The sequence below is a fragment of the Gallus gallus genome, chromosome 1 (genome assembly GCF_016699485.2).
Source record: "Gallus gallus isolate bGalGal1 chromosome 1, bGalGal1.mat.broiler.GRCg7b, whole genome shotgun sequence".
NCBI lineage: Eukaryota > Metazoa > Chordata > Aves > Galliformes > Phasianidae > Gallus > Gallus gallus.
The window spans coordinates 178,488,987-178,500,487 of NC_052532.1; the positions used below are offsets into that span (position 1 = coordinate 178,488,987).

Genomic DNA, 11,501 nt, shown 5'->3' on the forward strand with positions numbered 1-11,501 from the left:
TCTCCCCCTGCAGGGACAGCGCGGCGCAGCTCCGGCACAGGGACTGCGCAGGCTGCGCCCTCCGCGGTGGTGGAGGAGCTGCTGCTCACCGCGCAGCCTCTGACGGTACCTCACGGCTACTTGGCCGTGCCCCCACACCGCAGGGCTGCTGCAATCCAAGCAAACGATACTCTGCACATCACAGTTATTTGGGGAAAGTCATCTCATAGCGGTCAGCGTAAAGCCTACTATTGTACCTATTGATTAAACAAGGGTAACTAAGGGGAAGAGGTAACAGCGTTCACCTTCCTAGAACGTATGGAGGGAAAGTGACACGCTGGCTGCTTGGTGAGTGTATATAATTTCATTCCAGCAGCAAATAGCTCTGCACGCTGCACAGCCCGTCTGGACCCATGGGCTCTCTCTTACTCTGCAGCCGTTCCCACCTTCTGACACAGCAGGTACCCACAGCAGGGCACACAAAACAAACCACCCCCCTACAGAAAGGTCATTTTTGCACCACTAAGTAACACAGGAAAAAAAAATTCAAAGCCTTTCTTTCACCTTTTTGTCTCTTTCTGTGTTTTATAACTTATATGATGTACATCCACCACTTCAGTAACATATAATATAAACAAAGCAGCTGTTTTGGTGGTGGTGGTGTTTTTTTTTTTTGAATGGGGGGTGAATGCCCTCCAAATACTTTAACTTCTGCTTAAAAGCCAACCTCTGAGTCTGTCTACAGAAATGGGCTTAAAGAGGCACACACACAATCAGATTCAAAAGATTAACAACAGTCATCTTTATTCCACACAAGACAGAACTACAGAACACCTGCAATCCTTCTGGTCGCATTCTATGGCAACCTGAAACAGGAGACACACCAACCTACTTTGCAAACTATGAACCAATCAAGGAAAGAGTGATGGCCCTGCTAAAGATTAAGCGTTCCTTCTAAACAAATGAACTAAAAGGTTTAAAAGGTGACTTATACCCTTGACGTTTAGCTTTGTCTTCGCGTGTTCTTACTTTGCAACAAAGGCAATAAAAAAAAGCCTGCTTTAGAACAGCAAGGAGGAGAAAGCAGTAAATATAATCATACAAAGCAGCAATAGCTCAGTATGGCCTCATGCGGCTCGAAGGTGGCGGTGCGCGGTTGGGAGGCGTGATGGCTATATCCAAGTAGTCTCCTATCTGGAATTTCTGGGACTGCAATGTCATAGAATCATCTGTGCCCTTCCTGCCCGACATGGTACTGCCGATCTCCTTCACCCTGCGCACAGGAGATGAAAGGCAGTTAGTTACCAGAGCCCAGGCTCTGCACGTCCAACCCAGGAGCAGCATCAGTCTTCCCAACCTTGCCATGCCGTGCTCCACGCTGCACCTCGCTACATCCACAGGGTTTTCTTCTGCACTAAGTAAAGCTACACTGAGTCCTTCTGCTGGGGCATAGGGGTGAGGACCCTTCAGCCATCTTAGCATAAGACAATCCCCTGCCCGCTCACACAGAGCTGAAGCCCCACAGACTGCACAGCAGTCTCAGACCACCAGAAATGAAGCTCCTACTCGCACTGTTTAGGGAACACAAACTACAGCAGTTACCAATGAAAACGCAGAGTTCACAATGGCAGTCTGCAAGTCTGCTCTCACGAAATTCAGAAATATTATTTGTGAACACTTGACTTTAAAATCAGCATTGATGAAAAGCATTTTACTGCTGTGCTTCCTCGAGCCTCCTGTTGGTCTGGAGAAGAAATGCCCTTTACCTGTAGCCTGGTCGCTTGAGATCTGTAAAAACAATTGCAAAATTGAAGTGCGTGCCCTTCTTCCGTGCTTCTGGGTACACCTCCTTCACCAAACTGGTGAGCTCCTTCAGAGTTGCGTCCATCCTACGTTAAACAAACAAACAAACCCAAGTGGTTCACCTTCTTAAAGCGGCAATAGAAAAAGCTTTCCAATGCCCATTTAAGATGGAATTCGTGTTTTGCAACAGCTTAAACAAACATTTCCTTGCTTTTGCACGCTTCCTGTTAATACATGAAGAGCAACACTTCACATATTTCAGCTATACACGGAGCCACTTAATTCACAACTATGTGGCATTCCAAACAACTGATACTGATCAACTTCTGCTCTTCCACATCTCTCAAAAAAAAAGTGATGTTACACAATGAATATGTTTCCTTATTTAAGTTGATATTAACGTTAAAATGGTTTCTTACAAGAAGGACAGGAATAAAAGCAAAACAAATAATCATGAGCAATGTTCCACCAGTACTTCCAGTTCTGCCCTAACAGATGGCACTCCTCATTCAAACAGAACAGGGCCAAAACGAACTTCAGAACTCTACAAACAAAAGGACCTCAGCCGCCCAAGCAGCTCGGGGGACCACACTGCACACTCACTGTGAGCTCTGTGCCACCGCTGGCTGACAATGCCCGCTCTGACCGCTCTGTGGATGGCGCAGACATCATCAGTGGCCTGCACTGAGTTCATAAACCCCCTGCAGAAGTACATTGGAACTGTGTGCGCTGTTAGGAACAACAGTGGATTTATTCAACCACACAGTGATGCACGTGTTACAGCTCTAGCAGCAACCTTGAAGGAAAGACAGTGTTTATAAAGCAACACAATTCACCTTCAAAAGTGCTCTTCAAAATGCCGTGAACGGAATCAATGCATTCACAGTGCAGACGAAAGGATTTCTCCCTGCTCACTGCAAACGCAACGCGTGCAGCCCTTCTACCCACACACTCAGAGAAGAAGCACTGCTTCTCTCTTTCTGACCCGGACCAACACACCAGTGCTGCAGCAGCCCCAGCCTCCCGAGACAGCTGCTTCTGAGGAAGAACGGCACCCCACGTTAAATAGACTGACGGCAACGATGAAGGAGACGCCAAAACGCACCCCCCCACCGCACACAGCCCCGGCCGGCGCTCACCAGGTGTAGATCTGCAGCTCGCTGGAGGGCACGTTGCCGCGGGAGAACTCGTCCATGCGGTGGTGCCGCCCGTTGTTGGTGGTGAAGACGCGGAGCAGCAGCGGACACGTCTGGGGGCGGGAGGAGGCGGCGTGAGGCACAGAACGGGCACCCCCCGCCAAGGCCTAACGGCGCCAACCCCGCCACGCTCCCCCACCCCTCCCGGCGGTCCCGCGAACAGCCGCGGCGGCGGGACGAGCGCGGCGGGACAGCACAGCCCCAGCACCTTCTCCCGGTCGATCGGCTTCTCCGGTTCCTTCTTGATCTCCTCCTGCGTGACGCGCGACTCCACCGCCATCTTGTCCCGCAGCAGACGGCCCGGATGTCTCGGGGCGCGCGCACAGTTCTCGCGATAGTGGAGCGAAGGCGGCGGTGCGCGCATGCTTGCTGGCCGCTGCTGGGCGCGCGGGAGAGGTGCGAGGGCGGCTGAGTTGGCGGGTGGTCTGCGTCGGCTGAGGGCGATGGCGGCTCGAACCGCGCCGTGCTGCCAGGCGGGAGTAACGTAGCGCTCTGTGGTGGCTGTTGGGCCCCGGCGGTTGGCGTCAGCCCACGTTCCAGCCGAGTCTGTGCCGACTGCGGTAATGCTGGGTGGGTAGAGCTGCCCAGCGGGTCCCCTCCCGATAATCCAGATCCAGATGTACGGATCTGAGGTAGTGTTGGGTTGACAGAAGAGAGCTTTAGGTCAGATGTGAGCAGGAAAGGCTTTACTCAGAGGGCGGTGAGATGCCGGCACAGCTGCCCAGGGAGCTGTGGGTGCCCCGTCCCTGCAGGCCCTCAGGGCCAGGTTGGGTGGGCCCAGGCTGACGTGGTGGGTGTGGGGCTGGGTGGGCTCTGAGCTCCATTCCAGCCCAAACCGTGATGTGATCTGAGGGAAATACTGCGCTCCTCGGGCTGGTTTGGTGCAATGTGCTGTAGGCTTCTTGCAGTGCTCAGCGTTGGGCACTCTGTTTACATTCTGTAAACTGTTACCCATGGTTTCTGTTGCATGGAAAAGCTTTTACTGAGCTACTGATGCTTCTTGGAAAAAGGCACTTCCTTCTGTATGGAGAAAGGCTTAAACAGCTGCCTAATGTAAATAAATGAAATAATCAGCCAGTGCAGCTACTGGTTGATTCAAATAAATTAGAAGGGGGTAAATTGTATTTAGAATTTCACTTCCCGTAATATTACATGTTGGAAAGATCAAGAACATATGCTTTCCATTTCTGGGCTTGGCTTCTCCAAGAATAGAGTCTTGTATTAGGTTAAATTTAAGTCTGATGTTTTGTCGTAGACTATGAGGGTGTGAGAGATGTGTGTTCCTGATGTGATAACTTAAAAAAAAGTGAGCTATTGTCTCAAAAGGGGGAATGCTCGTTTGTTTTCAGATAATTTAGACTTAAATTATTTCACAAAGTGTTGTGAATTTCTTCAAGAGTAAAACAAAAATTCTGTAAAATGATGTGAAAATACAATCACAGAATTGTTTGAGTTGGAAGGAACCCTTAAAGGTCATCTGGTCCAACTCCCTGCCATGAACAGGGACACCTACAGCTGCATCAGGTGCTCAGAGCCCTGTCCAGCCTGACCTGGACTGTCTCCAAAGACAGGGCATCCACCACCTCTCTGGGCAACCTGTGCCAGTGCCTCACCACCCTTATTGTAAAAAACTTCTTTATGTCCAATCTAAATCTTCCCTTTATGTGTTCACAAATGTTCTCAGGTGCAAGATGAGCAAATATCAGAGACTCAGAATTACTGAGGTCAGAAGGGAGCTCTACAGGAGACTGCTCCGAACTTCAACTCAGAGCAAGAGCCCATTGCTTGTGGCGTATCCAGGTCAGTTTAGAAGGTCTCCAAGCACAGGCTCCAAAACCTGCGGGCACCTTGTGCTGGTGATCAACCACCATCCCTGTATAATAATATATATTTATTTATTATTATTTCTGCTATCTCAGTCTGTGTTCAGTTCTGTTGCATTTCCTCCTGTCAGTGGTCACCACTGGGAAGTCTGGCTGTGTCTTCACTCCCTCTCATCAGATGCTTACGCACAGTGTTGAGGTCCCCAGGTTGTCTCTCAGGGCTGAGCGGTCCCAGCTCTCAGACTCACCTCATGCAACAGTGTTTCCAAACACTGTAGATAGATGACTTCAGCAAATTATTTATTAAAAGAATATGTAGGAGAAGAAAAGGAAAATAAGTATTTTTTGTATTCATCATAAAAAAGAAAGGTTGTGAGTCCAAATCTTAAAAAAAAACTTGCAGTTCACCTCTAATATAACCATCAGCAATTGATTTATGGCACTCCTAGGGCACTCTTAGGGCAAGAGAACCAACAGCCTCTTGGAGTTCACCCTCAGCTTTCATTAACTTTCTTCTGTGGTAGCCTGGACAGTATTGTACATTTTTTTTTTATATGTATTAAGTTATAACATGTCATCATTTTATTATCAAAGGGAATGACTCAGCCTTGCCATCGTTTGTAGGATTTGATTTCCCAGGCAACAATACAGTTTATTACAGTGCTAAAATTAATTATATCTGCCCTCTTAATACATGCTTGGGCTCAATATGTGAACCACCATTTTCAAAACAAAGGGATTTATGTCTCGGATCAGGTATCATAAAAGAACAGCTGTAACAAATAAAGCACAGTTCTGTTATGAATTTAAGTAGTTCCTTCTGTTAGAAGTTTTTGAATGCTTGATTTATGTGAAAAATGACCTAATGTGCTTGCATTTAAGAAAATTCTAGCATGACAATTTATCATTTGTGGCTGTATTAACAATCACCATTTATTTGTCTAAAATTTCATATTCTTAAGCATGTGGAAGAGAAAGTTGGAAATTATCTGCAAATGGAAATGCAATGATGTGCTCTGTGGACTGGCGTGCAGAATGCAGGCTGTGCTGAAGACGGCACAATGCTGAGTGAAGAGCTCCCACCAGGGAGGCCCAGGTCCCACATTACCTGGCTTAGTCTGGCAGCTCCCTGCTGCCTGTCCTTACCCTCAGTTGCAGGATTTCTTTTCTTTGTGAGCTGGAGGAAGATGCTATACATGAGTGAGTCTCTGGCCTTTATTGCTGGAATGAGCCAAATTATGAGTCAAACATTTTCAGATATGAATGTGTTGAGAACTGAAACAGGTGATTTCAGAAGTGTGAATTTCTGCTTTAAGAATGGTTAACACACATTCCTATTGAAGTGGTGTATAGTCAACAAATACAGAGAGTAGTGTGGTCAGATTGGTATCCACAGAACATAAAGCTAGAAAGGTTATCATGTTAGAAAAGGATAATTGGAAACAAATGGAAACTGCTCACCTGTGTTGTAGGCTTGCAGGAAGAACTCAAGAGGAGCAACCTCCAGAAAGAGATCCTTCCTCAGTGGCAGTCAGCCCTTAAATGGGGTCTAGGAGAGGTGGAGCCCGGCTCCATCCCTTCTGGTCACACAGATGAATTGCCTTCACCTGTGTTCCTGTGGCTGACTCAGTGCTCATCTCAGCTGATCAATCAGAAGTTCAGGCCATGATTCAACAGTTCCCATACAAGTGGTTGTGTAAATAGTGAACTTTAATTGCTTACTGGGACGTCTCAGAAAATGAATGAGATTACGTGTTGGTACCATTGGGGTACAGGACTGGGCAAACTTGCTGCAGCCGTGTAGGGAAGAGTGCTGTCAGTCAAGCAGCCTCCTGGCCAATGAAGCGATTACTGTAAGTAAGTTGTGATTGGAAGGGGGAAAACAAAAGAAGCCAGCTGATGTTGTGTTAGTTAAAACTTTGTGGACACAAAAGTGAATATAAAAATTAATGGAAAGTGCCCTCTGAAAAATATAGAAATGAGTGGCACAGATGGGCCTTGAAAATCAATGGACAAGGTAAACCTCGCAGCTACTATGAAAGCTGTAACAGGTGACCAGAACAAGGAACCCTGAGTTCTTCAGACCTGTGAATATATTGCATTTCAGTTCAAAGGAGCTGCCTTACCTCACCTTTTGCAGCACATTGTGCTCAGATTCCCAAGGCTCCCGCGGCTTGTGGGCTGCTTTTGTGAGTTCTTGCTAACCACAACTATGTACTGCTCCATAATTTTGCATGGTTGTGTATGTGTCTAGAAAAGCACAGTTGATAGAGGACTTGGTCTTCATCTTAACTGTGGAAAGCTCAATTAGCATGTTTTGGCAAGAGCATAAGCATCTTCTGAATATCTTTGCTGTCAGCTTGAATAGCAGAAACTCAAATTTGAGTTTCAGGAGTCGCTACTGCAGACAGGCTTTACCTGCTGGTAGAAGAACAACATTGCATTTTCATTGCAAATGTGATTGCTGGTATTTCCTGCGTTTTGTGCTTTGGTAGCATCCTTCCAGTACCTGAAGGGGACCTACAGGAAAGCTGGGGTGGGATTTTTTATAAAGGCATGTAGCAACAGGATGAGGGGAAATGGCTTTAAACTGGAAGAGGGTAGATTTAGACTAGATGGTAGGCAGAATTTCTTTACTGTGAGGGTGATGAGACACTGGGACAGGTTGCCCAGTGAGGCTGTGGATGCCCTTTCCCTGGAAGTATTCAAGGCCAGGCTGGATAGGGCTGTGAACAATCTAGTCTAGAGGGAGGTGTCCCTGCCTATAGCAGGGGGTTGGAATCAGATAGTCATAAAGATCCCTTTCAACCCAAACCATTCTAGGATTCATGTGATTCATCACAGGTACACTTTATATTCAGAATGCTCTATGTACATTAGATTTCATTACAGTCTTAATTTCCTGCATTCTGTACCAAAGTTAATGTAGATTTCAAACAACCTTTAGAACAGTTTTCATCAAAGCTTCACTTGATTAAGATGTTCGCTGTCCTGTTTTGTACTGGGGTGTTTTGGGATCATAAAAACACACTGTAACTGTTGGGATTTGTAGGCCTGTTCAACTCGTGTGGGAGGGGAATGAGTTAGCACGGGCTCACACCAAAGCCCTGTGTGGATGGTACCACAGCTGGACAGCTCAGCACTCGAGTGCATTAAGGTCATGAATGAGGTGCAACTGTTTCACACGCCTAAAGGAAGGAAAGCCAAGGAGTTGAGGGATTCTGAAGCCATGGTGCAGTCTGCATTGGCCAAGAGTGCATAAACGCCATCAGCCATGTAGTTGAGGAGTGCTCCTGGATCCGCAGCACGTGCTAACTTCTTACATGACAGCATTTGTCAGTAATGCTGGTGTCATTGGGTGTAATTTGGATGGGAGTCTCCATTCAGCTTCAAGGTGAAGACCCTTATGTGCATGTCCTTTTGTGGTCTGGATCCATCATATCTGAAAAGTCAGCCAAAGCTTTGTAATGAAGGTCAAGGTTCATTATTTCACCACGTTAGTGAAACACAGCTTTCTGTAAAACCTGGGCTAAGTTGCTCCACAGAGAACTTCCTCAAAGAACAACTGCGAGCAGTATGCAATTCCTACAGAGCTAAGAGCAGCCATCTAATGTCAGCATGCAGCCATGAGTGGCTTTGGAGTCTTCTATGAAAAAGGAGCCTGGTCAGTGCACAGGGCCTCAGTACACTGCAGGGAGGTGGGCGCTGCATGCAGGCTGCTTCATGCTGCTGCTGGAAGACCCTGCTCAGAGCTGCTCACAGTGCTGCAGGCATACAGACCAGGTGCTTCCTGAATGGCCAGCCTCGGGATGCCTTTTATTCCACCTCAGAAGAAAATGTTTCCAAGAATAATATGAGGCAGATCAGAGTTATCACATTTCTGTTATTTTGTTGTTGATTTTCAATTCCTGCAGATGTTTGTCTGAAAATCTGCAACATCCACGTACTTCTGATGAAGGAGCACAGTTTGGCAGAGCTGCTCCATGTCAGAAATAATCTCCGAAAGCAAATGTATGTGACTTAATACAAGCTTTTTAAACATCTGCCATTTATCTGCAGTCAGCAGAGGCGCAGTAACAGCGGGCAGCTGGGTTGTGCCCAGCACATCTCGGTGCGTGTGAGAGATCCTGCAAGACGTGTGTGGCGTTTCAGTGGCACGGATCCCAGTGCAGGCAGCAGTGAGGGATGCGGGGTGTGAGCGGGTGGGAGGGCACTTCCACAGCACTTCAGGCCAACCCAGCGCAGAAGCTTTTGCAGTCTGAATCAGCAACAGATAGCATGTAGCACAAGAGAGGTCCAGCAAAAGTTGTAGTGATGGCTTCAGTTTCACCTGAAAGGAACAGAGCAAACTGGAACTTGTAGCTGTCAACAGAAGAAGACAGGATTTGGTTTCAAGTAATGAAAATGTAAGTTGTGTTCTATCACGTAGAGTTATTTTCTTCTCCATGCAGCTGTATGTTAAGGTGTGATGGTGGGATGCTCTAAACATTCTATTGATTTTTCCTGGTGGGGTAGTAGAGTGTTACAAAATATAAAATTAAGGAAGAAATGATGCCAGAATCTAAACCTGGATTTCATTAAGAGGTGTTGTCATTTCACTATAAAATACATCTGTTACAATGTTCCAGAAAGTTTAGGCACACAATAGAGTAATAAACTGATTTTATAACTTGGGTAATACTCCACCATAGACTTGCTCCCCCCTGCTGTGTGCATTGTATTACCTCAGTACAGAAATGTTTGTGCACTGTAAGGAAAGCGGGTTGGTATTGCAGGCAGTGGAAATGTTTAGAACGGCATATGAGATGCGTCTTGTAGAGAGGATAGGCAGCAGCAGGAGCAGGCTGCACTGTGATTCACTGCAAGCAGTTATCTGGGCAGCGCAGGCCCCTTCCTCTGAGCCCGTGTGGCTGCACATCCCAACACCACTACTGGTAACAGCGGTGGGAAACCTCATGTAAAGGTTTCTGGAAACACTGATGCTGTCTGAGCAGAGCAACAGCACCAACGCCAGCAGCCCTGGGACGAAGCCAGCGCATCCCCTCACAACACCGTAATCTGGCAGAGATGTACTTAATGTTGTCTTCCACATTTCCTGCACAGACAAATCCCTTCCCTGGCTGTTTCCTGGATTAACACAGTCCCATCCTCAAACAAGACACAAAGAGGTCTGAGGAGATTAGTATCTACATGGGATTGACACGGTCCTGCTCATGTGTTCATGGGAATGTTTCAATGAGTAAGTATTAACAGGTGAGCTTAATGCTTGTTCCAGTACCTCTCCCCTAACTATCCATTCTTCTCTCTTCCCATGGAAGAATAATGAGAGTCATGCTTTTTCTTCTAAGCAGAGAATTCCAGGCAATCTGAGTGTCTGAGCAGGTTCCTTGGTATGTTGCTCTTCAGCTCACTGTACATCTCTTTGAACTTCCAGCCTGTGGCATGCGGAGTTCCTCCTGACAACAGCAGAATGATAAAGACAAATCTCACACACCAGAACTGACATTTCATTCTCTTTTCTGCCCCAGGATCAGGTCTTAGCACTGAGAAACTCCTGGGGTCTGCAGCATCTCACACCAATTCTATACTGACTGCATATCTGTTGGGACACACATCCTCTGTTGTCAGAACACAGCCACAACAGCAGCCATGCTTTATTCAGCTCTGTTCTGGGGCTCCCAGAAGTGTGCAGGAAGTTTCTGAGAGCAGTGCCATATCCTTCATAACTGAGGGAGATGTCGTGTGATCCATTACATGTGTCCTGCTTCCAGAAACATCACAATGAAGAGTTGAGTGAAACTTTTCTCCAGAATAAGTAATTCCATGTGGCAAGCCCTGCTGAGAGTAAAGAAAAGCTTCAGCACCCTGAGATCCATCTGCATCTCAGAAATGCCTTTTCTGGCTCAACGTGCAATCCAGGAAACAACTCTGTCACCTTTTTTTGCTGCTTAATACCAGAATGTTCTGCTGGTATAAACTACCTGCATCATTTTGAATAGTACAATGTAGAACAGAATTTCCCTCTGAATGCTAACTGCACATATTGTAGTATCAATCAACTTGATTTTTTTGTTTGTTTGTTTCAAGGAAGGAAATGTCCATCATGGGGAATTTAAAAAATGTGAAGTTTGAGCCCAGGATGAATTCTGACAGCTTGGTTACCATCAGCCCCTCAGAGACGCAGCTTAGTGGAAACACTGACGTAATGTCCACGATAGCAGTGGGAATATTGCCAGTGAAACAGAGAGTCCCGGGGGCGTAACATGAGGCAGAATCACAGTGGTTCCCCACATCACCACTTCTTTGAAAATAAACTTGATAGAAGATTTGTGCACACCTGTTCCTTTGACTAAGAAGGAATGATCTCTTTGCACACCGGTGACTATTGTTATTGGTTGTATTACGTTATTACATTACATTTTGCACAATGCAAAAGGTGCTGGGGAGATCTACAGGAAGTCAAAGATAGCCACGCTGCGGCCAGGGTGCTGTGAGGGGGAAGCCACTGCTTTGCTCTTCTTGTGTCCCCTGCCACATGCTGCCGTGACAGTCCCTACCCACTCTTGGCTGAGCTGGTGGTGATGAGCTCTCCACAGACATGTTCCAGTGAAATGGATCAGCGTTGCCTGCGTATTTCATTTGTTTATGATGATCTTACTGATCTTGCCTGCAATGGGGAAAGAAGGGTTCATGTGTGCAG

General features: G+C 46.7%; 1 protein-coding gene and 1 long non-coding RNA gene across 6 annotated transcripts; one reads left to right on the forward strand and one right to left on the reverse strand.

Moving 5' to 3' along the window:
• Nucleotides 1-752: 752 nt before the first annotated feature.
• On the reverse strand, nucleotides 753-3,289 carry SAP18 (Sin3A associated protein 18). The gene is made up of 4 exons (NM_204312.2): nucleotides 3,187-3,289; nucleotides 2,922-3,031; nucleotides 1,746-1,868; nucleotides 753-1,252 (listed from the first exon to the last, which is right to left on the reverse strand). The coding sequence occupies exons 1-4, from the start codon at nucleotides 3,256-3,258 to the stop codon at nucleotides 1,096-1,098; spliced, it is 462 nt and encodes a 153-aa protein (NP_989643.1). The 5' UTR covers nucleotides 3,259-3,289; the 3' UTR covers nucleotides 753-1,095.
• A 39-nt stretch (nucleotides 3,290-3,328) lies between these two features.
• LOC100859643 lies at nucleotides 3,329-11,131 on the forward strand. 5 transcript variants are annotated; one of them, XR_006931960.1, is made up of 5 exons: nucleotides 3,329-3,610; nucleotides 4,663-4,778; nucleotides 9,905-10,040; nucleotides 10,330-10,589; nucleotides 10,889-11,131. It is a non-coding gene; the product is annotated as an uncharacterized LOC100859643 (long non-coding RNA). The 5 variants fall into 5 exon arrangements; XR_006931958.1 differs by lacking the exon at nucleotides 10,330-10,589 and having other exon boundaries at nucleotides 4,663-9,207; nucleotides 9,905-10,054; XR_005861785.2 differs by lacking the exon at nucleotides 10,330-10,589 and having other exon boundaries at nucleotides 9,905-10,054.
• Nucleotides 11,132-11,501: the final 370 nt, after the last annotated feature.